This window comes from Apteryx rowi, unplaced genomic scaffold, assembly GCF_003343035.1.
Source record: "Apteryx rowi isolate R43461 unplaced genomic scaffold, aptRow1 scaffold_15, whole genome shotgun sequence".
NCBI lineage: Eukaryota > Metazoa > Chordata > Aves > Apterygiformes > Apterygidae > Apteryx > Apteryx rowi.
In genome coordinates, this window is record NW_020447752.1 from 438,582 (window position 1) to 453,669 (window position 15,088).

Genomic DNA, 15,088 nt, shown 5'->3' on the forward strand with positions numbered 1-15,088 from the left:
CTGCGCACTGCACACCGAGCCCTGCGCACTGCACACCGAGCCCTACACACTGCACACCGAGCCCTGCGCACTGCACGCAGGACCAAGCACACTGGGCCCTGCACACTGCACACGGGGTCGAGCATGCTGCGCACTGCACACCCCACACCGAGCTCGGCACCCTGCGCACTGCACCCTGCACACGGGGCCAGGCACACTGCGCACCACATACCGCACACTGAGCTCAGCACCCCGCGCACTGCACTCTGCGCACTGCACCCTGCACACGGGGCCGAGCACACTGCGCACCACATACCGCACACCGAGCTCGGCACCCCGCGCACTGCACCCTGCGCACGGGGCCCTGCACCCTGCACACCAACCTCTGCACCTCGTGCCCTGYGCCCCCGGCCCTGCACCCGGCGCCGCAGCAGTCCAGCAGCCGCTCCGCAGCGGCCCCGGGCAGATGACGCTCGCTCTGTCATCTCCCGGCGTTGGTGATTCAGCCTGTGGCCGCGTACGTGCTGAACTGGCAGCCACAGTGTTCCGTGGGTTTTATTTCACTAACCTCTACGACTCGCTACACCCGCGCTAATGAACCTTCCCCGCTGCCGCCACCGCCGCCGCAGCGCTCGCTGGCTGCTGGGCTTCGGCCGCTGCGGGCCAGCGAAGCAGCTGCATCTGGAACTGAACGGTCAGCGGCGCCGGCGGCACCCCTCGGCCCTCGTCCGGCCCCGCGGGCTCTTTGGTTTTCCCTTTTCCTGTGGAAAGAAGTAAACCGGTCGCTGCGCTTGCAGAAGAAATCACCCTGAAGCCAGCAGAGGGATGTGTCCACCACGGTAGYGCTGACTCGCAGGCCCCGAGGGAAAATCTATTCTAGTATGACTTTACTTAAGAAGTCCCAAAAGTGTCTTTAAACAGGAAGTCAAGCTGGGGGCAATTTTGCTTTTTTGTTGTTTGTTGTTGTTGTAAAAACACCCTGGTATTTCTAGCAAAAGCAGAGAGACGCAGAAATAAATCGTTCGGAGGATCCTGGAAAATCAAAGCGCAGGACCTACGTGAGACCACTTCCGACGGCGTCCTCCAACGCGCGGGCAGACCGCGTGCTCCAGATGAGGCCGCCGCTCCTCTCGGAGCCGTTCGGAAACGAGCCCGCTCGCCCCGAGAGGACTCGTTATTTGTGGGCGTTTGCTGACGAGGGGGACACAAACCGGCCCCCGGCGCTGCCCGGGGGACGCCGGTCTCCGCACTGGGGGCAGCCGGCCGCAGCTTTGGCACCTTCTCTTTGCAAAGCGAAGCCCAGCTGCCGCCGCGTGCTGCAGCCAAGGGGGGGGGGGGCGGCTGGCCAGCGGGGCAGGGGGACGCCAAATTAATCACGAGTTTCTGCCTAATTGCCCCGTGGGTGCTTTCTGTGCACCCAGCACCGCCTCGGCCACCCGCAGAAAGGTTTCGCCGCCCGCTCACGCGAAAGGGAAGAGCTGCTGCACGCACGCAGCGCCGGGTGGGAAGGGAGAAAAACGCGCGGCGGCTAAATCCAGCTGATCTCAGCGGCTCGTGCCGCGGCACCGAGCCCCGGCTGCTCTGCAGGGCGCTGGCAGCGGCTCCCTCGCAGCCGCGGGCTGCACAGCTTTTCCGGCGCCTCGGTGCGGACGGAGCGCTCATTGCAAATGAGCATCTTTGGGGGAGCAAACACTGCGTTAATGCAACGGCTGGTTTTGTAGCCAAAACGAGACTGCTGGAAAAAAAACATGCGCTAGGCCGGGAGGTCTGTCCGCGGTACTCGAGCAGCGCCGCTGCCCGGGCGGTGGGGAGCTGTGCGCGGGGCGGCCGCAGTGCCCGCGGGGAGGGGGCCCTGGGCATGGCTCTGCATCCCATCTCCGGACCGCGCGGACTGGTGATGCCCTCTGCAAAGCGCTCGAGGCCGCGCGCTGGGAAGGGCTCTCACCCGAAAACCTGCTCTGCCCTCCTGCCCCGGCGGAGCTGCTGGATGCTCCTGGGCCGTGCCGACGAGCCGACCCTCGGCGCGTGTTCAGATACCAACCCAACAACGTGTATCTGGTGTGTGCCTAACCGTACAGCCCCGCAGGCAGCGCAGTATTCACCACCTGAAGTTCGGGATGTGTCTGAGCACCTTGCAGGGTCGCCTGGGCACCCGCAGACACCTCCGAGCCCGGCACCCCGGGACGGGGCCATCGCCCCCAGCACGCTCTGCCCGGCCACCTCCGGCCCGCGGTCACCTTTGGCGGACGTGGCGGTCCCCTGGCTGGCCTCGCTGCCTCTCCCCTCTTTTGGCTTTTTGCTCTTGTCTTTCCCTTTTCTCCTGTCCTGCGGAGAGAGACGTTTCCACAGTGAGGCGTTTTGGGATTTAACTGTCTGGGGGCAAAAGTGAGCCCCGTGATTATGGCCATCGCTGTCCGGGGTCTGTCACCAGCATGTATAGGGCAATGGAAAGGGGGCACCCGGGAGCAGGAGCACGGCAGGGGGAGAGGGAAGAAGGTGAAAGAGAAGGAGAAGGAGGAGAAGAAGAAGGAGAAGGAGGAGAAGAAGGAGGAGGAGGAGAAGGAGAAGGAGGAGGAGGAGTAGAGGAGACCACTGCAGTCCCCAGCCCAGCAGACCTGCCTCTCCGCTCAGTACCTTCTCCTCTGGGCTTGGTGGCCGCGGCGGCTCCTCGGCGGTCGGGATCCCGAGGTCACACACGGTTGCCACCAGGGCCTCGGTGGTCAGCAGGGCCTGCAGGCTCACCCTCCCGGTGCCCAGGGTCCTCCGAACGGGAGGGTCGCTGCGGAGCTCACGGGGCTTCTCCCTCTGCTTCTTCTTCTGCTTGTCCCCGGGCACAGTGTCCTGCGGGGCGCCGGGGTGGGGACGAGCCTCAGCGGAGCGTTACGGTCCCTTTGCCAAGGGGCACCAGGCCACGCTGTCCCACCGCTGCATCCCGGCCGAGACGCGTCCAGCGGCCGCCGCCTCCTCCCGCAGCAAGGAGGGGACTTTTGGGCGGACGGGAGGTTCCCAAACTGGGGCCCTTGTCCCATCCCCCGTGGGTCTGGCAGCTGGGGCAGCGCACGAACACGGGTCCCGCCAGCGTCCTACCTCAGCGCCGTGCTGCAGCCCTCGCCCTGCCTTCCCCTTCTTGACGGCGGTTTCATCCGTGTCTGTGATGAGAGGCCAGGAGAGCACCTGCCGGGACAGCGGCGCGTGGGGACACCCAGCCCCCGGCCCGGGGTCGCCGCTTCCCCCGGCACTGCAACACCGCCCAGCCCCTCGGCCCCGCGCCGCCGCGCGCTCACCTTCTCCTCCACCACGGAGAGGACGGTCCCGGCCTCCAGGAAGGCCTTCAGCCCCACCAGGTCCGGGGCGGCGTGCTCCCGCCGGTAGCCGCAGTCCATGGGGTCTGCCCAGGGCTTCGCGGGGGTGGCGTGCACCTGCGCTGCGCGGGGACGCCGGGGGGGCTCGGCGGAGGGACCGCTCCTCCCCGAGGCGCCCCACGGGGGACAGGGGGTTTTCCCTCCGCACGGAAACATTTGCTTGCGGAATCGGCTCGGGATACGACAGCAGACCCCGAGACTAGCAGTTTAAGGCTAACGAGTTTCCCGTGACATTGCACCATCGTAATAATGGCAAACGAATGTTATCGCGATTCCAGTCAAAACAAGAATAAACCCAGCTATCCAGTAACGTCGAGCCAGGGTTAATATCTAGGCTGGGTTTATTCTTGTTTTTTTTTAATGAAACCACGGATACCAGGCAAGCGTGCAGGAACCAGAATATGGTTTCTTTGGGCCAGCGGCTCAGACCTGCCTGGCTCACGCAGGTGGTGGCTCCTGCCCCGGCTCAGGTGACGCCAGGGACCAGACGGTGCCAATTCCCCATCCATCAGCCCAGGCTTGGTGCCAGCCTGGCTGCGAGGGATGTGCTGATGCCAGCACATCCCAAAGGAGCTGTAAACCTGCCCTGGCTGCTGGAATAGCGGGTTTGATCCTAATTCCCCTTACTGGTGCCGGCCTTGGGCTGCTCCTGGCCCTCACTTTCCGCTGCGTCCCACGCCGCCTTCCCGCCGCCGGGGTCCTGCGTGGCCGCTGTGGGATGCTGAGGGATTTTTGTTACTGGGGCAGGGAGGGATCTCCCGTCGGGACGCCTCCGGCTGTGCTTGCCTCGAGCCCAGGGGACGCATCCCCGCTGCGGTCCCATTTTGCAGCCCGTGCCCGTGGCGGGAACAGGGAGGCAAGCAGCTGGGAACACGCTGCTCCATGCGGAGAGCGCGGTGCCCCCACGGGGGACCGGGACCCCCGGCCCCGAGGGCGGCTATAGCGGCTACAAGCCCCCCACCGGGGTGGCCAGCGGCTGTCGCTCGCGGGGTGAAGCGCAAACCTCGGGGCTGCCGACGTCCTCGCTCGCCGCGAACTCGTAGGTCACCGAGTAGCTGCGGGCGACCTCGGCGACGTCGGCGCCGGCGTCCAGCGGCTCGGGGGCGCCGGGCGCGGGGAGGCCCCTCACCGCCCCCACGTGCACGGCCACGCGAGCCCCGCGGGCCAGCAGCTCTGCCGGGCGGGGGGCCGGTTCCCCCGGGCCCCCCGCCCGGGGGCGGGCCCCCCCCCCCCGGGGGCCCCCCCCCCCCACACAGGCAGCACCGCACACCGCTGCTCTGCGCCGCACACCCCCCCCCCCCCCGGCCCCGGGGCGACGTTTTGGACGGCGGGAAGCAGGGCGAGGGCCTGGCCCCGCCGAGCAGGACCCCCGGAGGGATGTCCCGTCCCGTCCCAATCCCGGCTCCCGCCTGCCCCGCTTCCCCCCGCTCCGCGTCCAACGCGCCGCGCGCGCCGCCGTCCCGCTCCTCGGGGTGCCTGCTGCAGCCCTGCGCGGTGCCCCGGCCGGGGAGAAAAGGGGTTATCGAGAAAACCCTCGTCCTTCTGACGCGCAATTCAGCACGAAAACAGAGGGGTTTAAGTGATGGACGTTGCCCTAACCACGTCGGGCAGCTTAAACCGTGATGCAGGTCGCACCGGAAAGGCACCAAACTGCCTCGGTGCATTAGAGAAAAGGCAAGGAAGAAGTCGATACTGGACGCAGCGTGAGCCCCGAGGACTCCTAGCTCAGCTGCGACCAAACCACCTCCCGAGTCGCCGGCCGTTCGCGGAGGCGCAGGCTCACCAGGCCGCGCCGCCAGCCCGCGGTACCGGTGCCTCTCGTCGGGCCCTATGTGCACGTCGTCCAGGACGCGGAGCCTGGGCAGGCTGTCCACGACGAAGCCTCTGTACGCGGCGAGGAGAGCCAGCGGGTTCCCTTGGAGCAGCAGCACGCGGAGCTTCTGCAGACCGGCCAGCTTGGAGACCAGCCCCAGCAGATCCGTCAGGGCGTTAAAGCTCAGATCGAGGGAAACGAGGTTTGGCCTGGAGCAGAGAGAAGGCAGCAGCCGGGGCAGGCGGAGGACGTTCGCGGGAGGGCAGAGCACCGGCAGCCCATGGCTCGTGGGGGCACCTGCCGGTGCAGCCCCCCCCCCCCAGGAGGCCACCGCAAGTCCCTGGGCCACCCGGCCCCTCGCCAGCCTGCCCCACAACTCACCGAGACGCTCCTTCAGCATCTCTTAACCCCCCTACCGCATCCTTCCACGGCGCAGCCCGATCCGCAGGCCCTTTCCCAGGAAGGGCTTCGGGCAGGGAGAGGGCTCCCACGAGCAGCCCTGCCCACGGTGGCTGCCGACCCCTTCCCACCGCCTTTGCGAGAGCCGGCGCGCTCGGCCGCCGGGGTTACCAGGAGTCCGCGGTGAGGCAGCCGTGCTGCGCGGCGCCGCGCAGGCGGTTGTGCCCCAGCCCCAGGTGCTGCAGCGGCGGAGGCGGCCGGGAGCACAGGTCCCGCAGGTCGCTCACGGCGTTGCCGCACAGCTCCAGGACCTGCCCCGGGCAGCGGGGGCGACGAGCGCCTTTGCAATTAGCCGCTCCTCGCGCCGCATCCCGGGATGGGACCCGCTCCGCCGTCGTGGGCTCACCTTCAGCGTGCCGGGCAGGTTGGCCGAGGCCACGGCGCTGATGCGGTTGGCGCTGAGCACCAGCTCCTCCAGGCGCTGGAAGCGCAGCAGACCCTCGTCGACCTCGTCTACCTGCAAAGTGCCGGGTCCGGCCGCCGCTCGCCCCCGGCCGCAGGGACACCGCGGCGGCACGGGGCCTCCGACCGTGCTTTCCCGCCCGGCCGGTGGCTGCGCTTACTTACTCCCTGATCGACCAGCCGCAGGACGYGGAAGAAGAGGAAGACGTCGGTGTCGCGGACGAGCCCGGGCGCCCGCACGGCCAGCAGCCGCAGGCGCTGGTCCTCGGGGCCGCAGCCCGGCGGCAGGGCCCAGGGCGAGTGCCGGCAGCGCAGCAGCTCCGTCCGCGCCTCCCGGCTCTCCTCGTCCTCCGCGCCGCCGCGGGGCCGCTGCTGCTGCAAGGGGAGGCACGTGGGCAGCCAGGGTCCCGCCGGCGTCGGCTCCGCCGCGGCACGTGCTGCCGCTCCGGCAGCCGGGAGGCAGCGCCTGGCCGAGCCCTCCCGGAGCAGCGCCGGAGCCCCCGGCCCCTACCCGGCCGCCCGCGCCGCAGGGGAACTCGTGCAGGCCCAGGCGCCGGAGGTGCTCCCGAAACGCGGCCGAGGCGCTGCGGCCGCCCGGCCCCGCCATCCCGCTCCGGCCCCCGCGGGAATTCCCTGGCCGCGTTGCCGGCAGCGTCCCCGTCGCTAGGAGATGGCAAGGACGCAAACGCCGGCGGCTCTCGCTCGGCCGGGCGCCGCCGCGGGGAATAAAGCACCGGCTCGACACCCCTCCTGCTGGGCCGGGGGCTGCTTCCCCTCCGCGCGAGGGGAGAAACCCGCGGGCTGCGGCGGCCTTTGCGGGGCRCGGAGTCAGCCCTGCGCCCCGGGCCCGCGGCCTGGCATTTGCCGTGGTTCGGTTATCGGCGCGCTGAGAGTCACTCGGGTTTCGGGGAGGAAACGGTCCCTTCCTCAGTTAGCTGCGAAAACACCACGCTCCGCATGTGTGCAGCGCGCTGCTGTCACCGCCACGACCGCGCAAGGCCGTCGGAAAACAAAGTTCATAGCTGAAAGTACCTTCCCCTACACTTGGAAAAAGTAGACGAGCTCCAGGCCTGCAAGCCCTGGGTCAGCTTCGGGTCTCCGAGCTCTGAGGTTTATTTGCTTTTTCCAGCGACGGGCGTTGAGGCAAGAGCTGCAGATTCCATCGTAGGGCAGAGCAGCCTGTGTCAGCAAAACGCCAGCACCCGGACTGCAGAGGCCCTGCGGCGGCCGGCGGTTACGTGGTGGAAGGCTGAACTTCCACTCGCGGCGGGTTTTACAGGACGGATGCCGATCTGCTCCCTTATCAGCTCAGCAGCTTATCGCAGCTGCAGGCAGCTAGGAAAGGATGTGCAGAGCAGGCACCCATGGAGGCGGTGGCGTGGCGCGGCGGGGATGCTGCCGCCCTTCGGCCCCGCGGAAAATGAAGGCAAGCCTGGAAACCTTTGAAGAACGGGTCGCCGGTGGCTGCATCGTGTTTCACGGGAAAGTCAAGGTGCAAGAATACCGTTTTTCTTACTTGTATCGCTGCGTTATGTCAGGGTTGTAGGCCAGAACTGGGCCCTGTTGCCCCAGGAACAGCGCAAACCAATATTCCCTGCGCTAGGAGGAAAACCCGGCCGCGATTCCTTGAGCCGCCCTCCCTGGCTGCGTGTGCCCGCGGCCGCTCAGCTGGAGGAGCTGGAAGGGGACAGCGCGCGATGCCCAAGTCTCCCGCACCTACCGGCTCACGTGCCTTTCCCTTTGCAATGCCCCGTGGTGCGCGAACCAGACGCACCTCTCTGCTGCTCGTCTTCCCCTTCCAGCCTCTCCATGGCTTGTCCTGCCTCAGCCTGGAGACCGGCTCCCGTTCTGCTTGTCCGTCCGCCTCCAACCCTCCTTTTCCCGTGGCTTGATTTCCAAACAAGCACCCCCCTCCCCCGTGATGTCTCCAAAAGGAGCTGCCTGTACACATCGAATTTGCGTTGTAGGGACTTTCCTTAAGAACACTCTGCACAAAGAAACACCCCTCTCCCCATTTTACCCCAAAAATAGTAATAAAAAAACAAATACAAAAGCCTCTACCGGAACAGTCCTTTTCTTGTTCCTCTCCAGTTGAATGCAATACTGTCGCCTCGTACCTTAGGTTAAGGTCATTCTTTCTCTTTCTTTGCATTATTTCGTGCCCAGGATCACGGGTTGTGCGAGAACAAACGTCCTGGAGAAGGTGAGCGAGTCCCACGGGCTGCCCTCGAAGGAGAGGGCTGGAGGTGCTGCCTGGCATTGCCCATGGCCAGCTGTGACCAGTCCCAGACACCCTGGGGAAGTTTATGCACACACGGAGCCTTTTATTTTCAGAGCTTGCTTTTTTTTTTCACATGGAAAAGAGAAAGAACTGAGGATTTTGACACCGAAATGTTGTTCCTTGAAAGTTTTCTGGTAACTTTGCACACATACATCCTTGGATCTATCACTGCCTTTCAGGTCTTTCTCTTACCCCGGGTCTAGGCAGTACAAGTGAACGTGTATCACTTAATGCTTTCACAAGGGAACATTCGTAGGGGCTTCCTTTCCTTCGCTTTTTGTCCTAAAATACTGGTGGTAGTTCTGCAGGTCCTCTTCTGATCACAGCCTCTTACTTGCATGTCCTAGGAATGATTTTTTTCCCCCCATTTTGCTGCATATGAGAATATCCAGCATCTAGTTACTGGAAGCAGATGACAGCTTCAGCCGAGTTAGAAGGGAGGGTGGCAGCGATGGGAGGTGAGACCTGGACGTTCTCCACTGGGTTATGTAAAAGGATTGCGCCTGGAAGACAGGGTTTTACAGAGATCCATGGAATTAATGCCTATGTTGCTCCGAATGCCCTACCTTGCATACGAGCCACTCGTCGCTTTTTCCCGTCATGCCCCAGCCGTGCGCTTGCTGCTGGGGCTCCACCAGGTTGTTGAAGACCAGAGCCTACGCTCTAAGAAAGAGCTGCGTTTTGGAGATCCCAACGACTCGGATGGGATGGCGAAGCCAAGTGTCCTGAACTCCTAGCTGAAGAGATGATACGGGATACCATCTGTGTCAGTTTGAAACTGTATTCTAGATCACAATCAGTGCAGACGCATTTGAACCAAATTCTGATGTAATCTTTCAAAAAAGAAAAAAACCCCAAACTATCATGTGAAAAAAAAAAAAAAAACCCATGGGGGAGCCACTGACGCAAAACTCCTCTGTACTTAAATACAGCCCGGCTGTCCCCATCTCCAGCGCTCCAGCAACTTGAGCACCAGCGTCCAGCTAGCTTGTGGCCAAGGCAGCTGCTCTCTAAGCCCGCCATGAAGCGCCAGACAGGTGGGTATGCCTTACTTTACGCTGCACGTTTGCCTTGCTCGATGCTTATTGTTAACTCAGCAACTTAAAGCCTATACGCTTTAAAAATTTAGTACGTAGCAAAACCCAGGAAGTTCTGCAAAATCGATGTAGAGCCTTGAGGCTGTATTCATTGTATTCCTTTTTCTTCCCCTCCGTTTGAATGCAGAAATCAACGGGTTTGCAATCTTCCTCATCTGTTCACTGGTTCCTTTGGTCTCCTTGGCCCCAACTGTCACCTCAGAAGGCAAAATTACTACTACAGGGCAGAAGCATTTTACTACCAGCATAAAGACCTTAGCATCAGTGCTGGAAACACACGCAAGGACCATGTTTGAAAAATATGTAAGTGTACCATTTTGCATCTGTTGTGCCTATGTCTGAGAAGAAAGCCCTTGAATTAATATAAAATACTAGAAAGCCCATCAGAAAAGAAATATTTGGGTTAGAACTTAAAAGCAGTGTCTCTCTATTCCACGCAGGAGGGAAAACACTGACATTGCTTTATTTCAGTACAGAGTTGGAACAATGTCTAGGACAGGTTGGGCGAGCTTGGGCAACCTCACCTCAGCTCATGCCGGTTGTATCTTCCAGACTAATCCGTTGCTCATCCTCTGCCTCCTGCATTGCATCAGGCTTGAAGCAGGCAGCTTTTTGGAAGAAACCAGCCAGATCTTTGGAAAAAACGGGGACAATTGCCTTGCTCTTGGGTTTGACCCTAGTGCTAGGGCAGTCGAGAGCACTTCTGCAGGAAACCTGCTCAGCCCCTTGGAGGGCTCAAGCTCAGATGAGCTGGGAGGGTGCTCTGCGTAGCAGCCTGGTCGCCACAGGTCGTACATATCTCCTGCAGCTGAAACCTTCAGAGACTTTTGGTACCAAACTCTTAATGAGTCTATGCTCTCCTTCTCACTTCATCTAGCCATCTTCATCTGCATCTGAGAAATAAGCTTCTTTTAAAAACTGGAGCCAAACTGGACCTTTCTTTTCCCTTTCTTTTCTGTGCCAAATGCGCACTGATCCTAAGGGTCAATGCTCAGTCAATGCTTCAGGCAATCTCAATTCCTGGGAAGGTATTCTTAAGAATACATAGATAAAACATCAATGTAAGAGATTTCCCTTGAACTCATGCTTGAAATTAAAAACATTTCTGCTGAAACAGTCAAATATAGCTTCAGGTCAAAGCAGGTCTCTTCCATGAGTAAATTTTACCCATATGGTTAAAAAAAAAAAAAAAAAAAAAAACTTAGAAAAGCTGAAAGCAATGCCAAACAGGCTATTAAGACAGAAAGTGCTGCGCAATCAAAGCCACAGATAGTTTGTGATACCTCCTCAATAAAAGGAGCGTGGGTGTTAATATCACTATTGAGCAACAACAAAAAAATGCACACAAAACCTGAAAAATCAGCGTGCATGCTCCTAGACCCTCTAATGGGAAGAGGTCACCAGGAAAGATTCAAAGCAAAAGGTTACTACAGCTCGTCTCTCCTCTTCCTCCCCTGCAGAACGCGTGCAGCCCTGTAACGCCCCAAACCATAGTGTGGCTAAAGGCTGACTCCCAAGCCACAGAAATGGTCCGGGCAATACCCGAATGCCCAGCCTTCAACGCAAACTGCTGCGCCTTCCACGTTTTCTACAAAACTCTACAGAACCTGAGGAACGAGGCAGAAGGCATGTGCAACGCTACCGCTCCGCCCGTGGACGCCAGTCTGAGGCAGCTGGAGGTGGTGCTGAGCGAGGGGGCTGAGCTCTACGCCTGCCGGAGCGAGGACCTTCCCCAGGTGGACGCCAAGTGGAGCCAGATGAAAACGACGCAGAAGATGACATACATCTGGCTGGTTTTGCAGAAATACGACCAGTTTATGCAAAATACAACAAAATGGTACAATGCGTTATACGCCAGGATGAAAAAATAACTTCAAGGTACCAGAGCTTTGGCTAAATGTGACCTACCGGTATTTATGTGATTAGTTTGATGCCAGGAACAACATTAATAATGTAATTCTATTTATCCTAACTATATGATCTAGTTTAATTTAATATTTAAAGCATGAATATCTTAAGTTATTGACTATATTTATTATAAAACTATTTATATTGTTTTATTTGCAACACTGTATAAAAAGGATGGACTAAAGTAAGTCAGGGTGATTTAAGTAACTGGTCATGATATAAATAAGCAAACAGGAAATCATGATTTCAGAAATTTTAATGTTATTTATATTTTTATCCTGTGGTTATTTTCCAAAAGAAAAGTTGGTTGTCAATAGACTGGTTTTGTACTTCTCTTTTTGCTAGCGAGTACACTTTGTATTTATGAATTTATGCAATACATTTATTTTTATAAATCTATTTAAGCAATTATACAGTTTACACATATTTATTCAGAGTTTTAACTTTTATATTTTATTGATGAGAGGGATGAATGGTGTATTTCCTATTTAGTTGATGAATGGTTTTACTCATGCTTTCCATCACTATATCTTTGGACAAAAACTAGAATTTAATTAAAATGAGATGAAATAAAACAAATACTGCTGGATTGTCTTTTTACTGGGTTTCACTCAGGCACAAGCACCAGACCCAAAATGTGCCTGAGTTAATTAATGCTCCTGGAACTGGTAACACAGCACAGACACTCAAATGGGCTTTGGTCTAGGAGCACTTCTCATATCCTTGTTTTTCCTTTATCTCGTATCAACCCCTTGTTATCCCCCCAAATGGGGTGGTTGTTAATAAATAGTAAATAAATAAATAAATAAAAGATTACTCCTCTTTCTGCTACCGCCCCCCACGTTCATGGACGGTGGGTCCAGACCAGCAAGCAGCCCTGCGCAGGGTCACCTTGCTCGGGAGCGCTCAGGTTGCGCTCCGAGCGTCGGGCGAATCGCAGCCGGATTGAGCAGCGGCGCTGGGAGGCTGTGAACAGCCTGCGAGCAGCCCGAGCGAGGCATTTTGGTATCAGCCCGTCTCCCCCAGCCTCCTTGCAAACCCCTGAACATGAGCACATCAGCGTCCTGGGGAAGAGCAGCTTCCCCTCCTGATGCGAAGGTTCTCCGAGATGCTGCCATCCCTGCAGATGCAGCTGCGGAGCCTCCTGCTCCTGCAGCCCACCGTACCAACATGCCCGGCCTTTTTGTTCTCGTGAAGCATCTTCTGTCACGCTCAGGTGGGGTATTGAGGCTGCTTTTTGGGGAGGGGAGAGGCTCACCTATGTTGGGGCTCCTGGGGGTGGTGCAGGAGCTGGCACCACCCGCAACCGGGCTCTGAGGACACTGGAGCAATGGAGAAGAATTCCTCCCAGACGGGACCGCTTCCAGGCACCGTCCAGAAACATCATATATTGGAGACAGGCCGAAGGATGAGGCCAATCTGATTCCAGGACCCGGTTCCTGGTGTTAACACAGCTATCACTGCCCTCTTTCCTGTTAGTGCCATGCCAGTGTGCCTTGAATTCAAAGAACGTTTTAATAAGCCACCTCTTTGACCTGCGTGAGCTTCATGCAAGCATGGTGAGTGGAGTCCAAAGGTGGCTTTCTGGGATGATTTTGCTCATGATCTCTTCTTAATCAGAAAGCCACTTACCAGCCCTGGAAGTCTAAGTGAGAGCAACAGAGACACCCTGGTGGCTGGGGCACCCTCACAGATTACCCTGCTCAGTCCCAGGTCTAACAATTTTCCCAGGGTCCAAGAGGCGCAATCCCAACTTCCCAACCTCAGTTTCTAAGGGTTGGAGGAAGAAGAGGGAATGTAAAAGGATCCCTGTCTAAGGATGTGCTTAGCCCCTGGGCAGAAGCAACATCTGCTGACCTTACCAGACAGGGTCAACAAACCACTGCGAGCAGGGAGACATTAAGATACTGAGGACTTAGACATCACCCTTTCCAACGGTTGAAGCAAACCACTTAAACCTTGCTGAACCAGAGGATTACACAGAGCCACTCCCTGTGGTTTCATCTGATGCACACACCTTTTATTTCACCTTCTGAGTATCTGAAGAGCTAAAGGAGCAAAGAAAGGGTTTTCCTTGGAAAGGGAAGCAGATTCGCCTGAGGCTCAAAGAAAATGTTAAAGAAGTGAGTCAGACTGTCCCAATTCATGTCATGGGCAAGGAAGAGTGACCTGAAAAAGGGAGAGAGTTGTTCTTCCCTATGAGCGCATGAAGCGGTGTACTGCCAGCCCCAAAGACACGGCTCACCTCGGGAGCTTATGCTAAACTGTGACAAACCGCTGTTCTCCTTGCATGTACCTGAAAGACGGCAGTGCTTTGCCGCGAGTGTTTGGGATGCAGCGAGGCAGTGAGACCGGCTGGTACCTGAACATCAAACTTCAAAGGTTGAGGTGAGGAAGCGACAATCAGCGCCAAGAGGAGCCAGGATGAGGGGGTAGGTGTACACACAGGCGAGACAGCCCTTCCGAAGCAGTGATTGCAGATAGTCTGATACACAACGCGACACAATTGTATCTCCAAAGCATTTCTGAGGTCTGCATTTGGCTAATTTCTGCAGGCTCCTATGGCAAACAGTTAGATACAGTTTATTGGGGTCCTGCAGGCAGCCTATAGAGGTGGAGCTGCTCACTTACTGTCCTTTGGTCCGTCTATCCCAGTGCGGTTGGTTCCCTGCCAACCCTGGCCAGGCACAGAGGCTCCTTCTTTGAAGAGCTCTTCCTGCTTCTTTTGAGAACATCAGACAGCTTAAGAAAAGGGAGGGAAATAAAACAGGTTAGGGTCGCGTATCTGGTGACTGAGCTTGGAGTAAACAGGAAAGAGGACATTTGAGAGCCAACACTAGCTGTACTGCAGAGGTGTGTTCGTGGCTTCCTTCTGAAGAGGTTCAGAGGACCTCTGCAGTCCAGGCCTGTGGCAGAGAGCTCAAAAGCTGGAGCTGAAGCCCAGAGAGGCTCCGAGGATGGCATGAGCATCTGCAGAGAGCAAGGCTCGTCCAAGTCACTCCTAGGAGGATGAGACTGCTGGGGCTCAGTGTGAGAACTGCAAGTTTGCACCTTTCCTGGGACAGGAGATTCAGGCCCTGAATCCTCCTCAGCCCTCGCAGGCCACAAGTTAGGGGACCCACTCGCACCACATGCCTCATCTCTGCTGTGATGATGAGGTGGTCATACACAGGGTTTTCTTGACAAGGAGCTCCCCGTTTATCCTGACTGAACATGAAGCTGTTGGCTTCAAGGCCTACCAGAACAAGGAGCAGGAATGAGCAGTTGAGACGGGGGAGCCATGGATGGACTTTCTAAGGAGCATCAAAAGGGAAGGCAGCAGCAGCACTTAGGGAGGTAATGGAGCCTAACCTTTTGCGGGTTTGTTTCCATTTTGCGATGCTCAGGCCTGGGTTTGTGGTACACACACCTCCTTCCGAGATAGGAACATGTTAAAAATCTCTCCAGATGATAACAGGGCCCTCTTGTAGTGTGAGCACTCCGGGAACTTCCCTGTCACCCAAGTACTCACCATCCACACACCTCCTGCTGATGAACACGCTCAGGAGGAAGTCCTCTTTGACGAGAATAGCCCTAGGAGAGTTCCTGAGAGTAAACACAGGTCAGAAGAAGAAGGGGGGGGAAAAAAAAGCTAGTGACCAACGTTTGCTGTTCATTTTGCAACAGATTCAGCTAGTGCTAGGAGAAAGCAAACTCTGCCAGAGCTGGGTTACAACATACTTTTTGGAAAAATATATGGGATGTCAATACATATAAAGAGGGACCTGGACTGCTGGCCCACTGACTT

General features: G+C 57.9%; 2 protein-coding genes across 2 annotated transcripts in view; both read right to left on the reverse strand.

Annotated features, from left to right (window-relative positions):
- The window catches only part of B3GNT4 (UDP-GlcNAc:betaGal beta-1,3-N-acetylglucosaminyltransferase 4), a 3,341-nt gene extending 2,747 nt beyond the window's left edge, over nt 1-594 (reverse strand). The window contains exon 1 of the mRNA XM_026058799.1: nt 548-594. The gene's annotated coding sequence lies outside the window, so the exon portion shown is untranslated. The remainder of the gene's footprint in view (nt 1-547) is intronic.
- LRRC43 (leucine rich repeat containing 43) lies at nt 364-3,747 on the reverse strand. Its single transcript, XM_026058801.1, has 5 exons — nt 3,264-3,747; nt 3,067-3,153; nt 2,614-2,847; nt 2,217-2,304; nt 364-740 (listed from the first exon to the last, which is right to left on the reverse strand). Exons 1-5 carry the CDS (start codon nt 3,495-3,497, stop codon nt 571-573), a joined length of 813 nt encoding a protein of 270 aa, XP_025914586.1. The 5' UTR covers nt 3,498-3,747; the 3' UTR covers nt 364-570.
- Nucleotides 3,748-15,088: the final 11,341 nt, after the last annotated feature.

What these genes read in the sequence shown, in the direction of transcription:
- LRRC43 (XM_026058801.1), bottom strand. Translation starts at nt 3,497, where the DNA reads ATGTTTCCGTGCGGAGGGAAAACCCCCTGTCCCCCGTGGGGCGCCTCG. An exon ending in TCTCCGTGGTGGAGGAGAAG is followed by an intron (nt 3,154 to 3,263) that starts GTGAGCGCGCGG and finishes CTGTCCCGGCAG; the next exon opens with GTGCTCTCCTGGCCTCTCAT. An exon ending in GGCTGCAGCACGGCGCTGAG is followed by an intron (nt 2,848 to 3,066) that starts GTAGGACGCTGG and finishes CGCTCCGCTGAG; the next exon opens with GCTCGTCCCCACCCCGGCGC.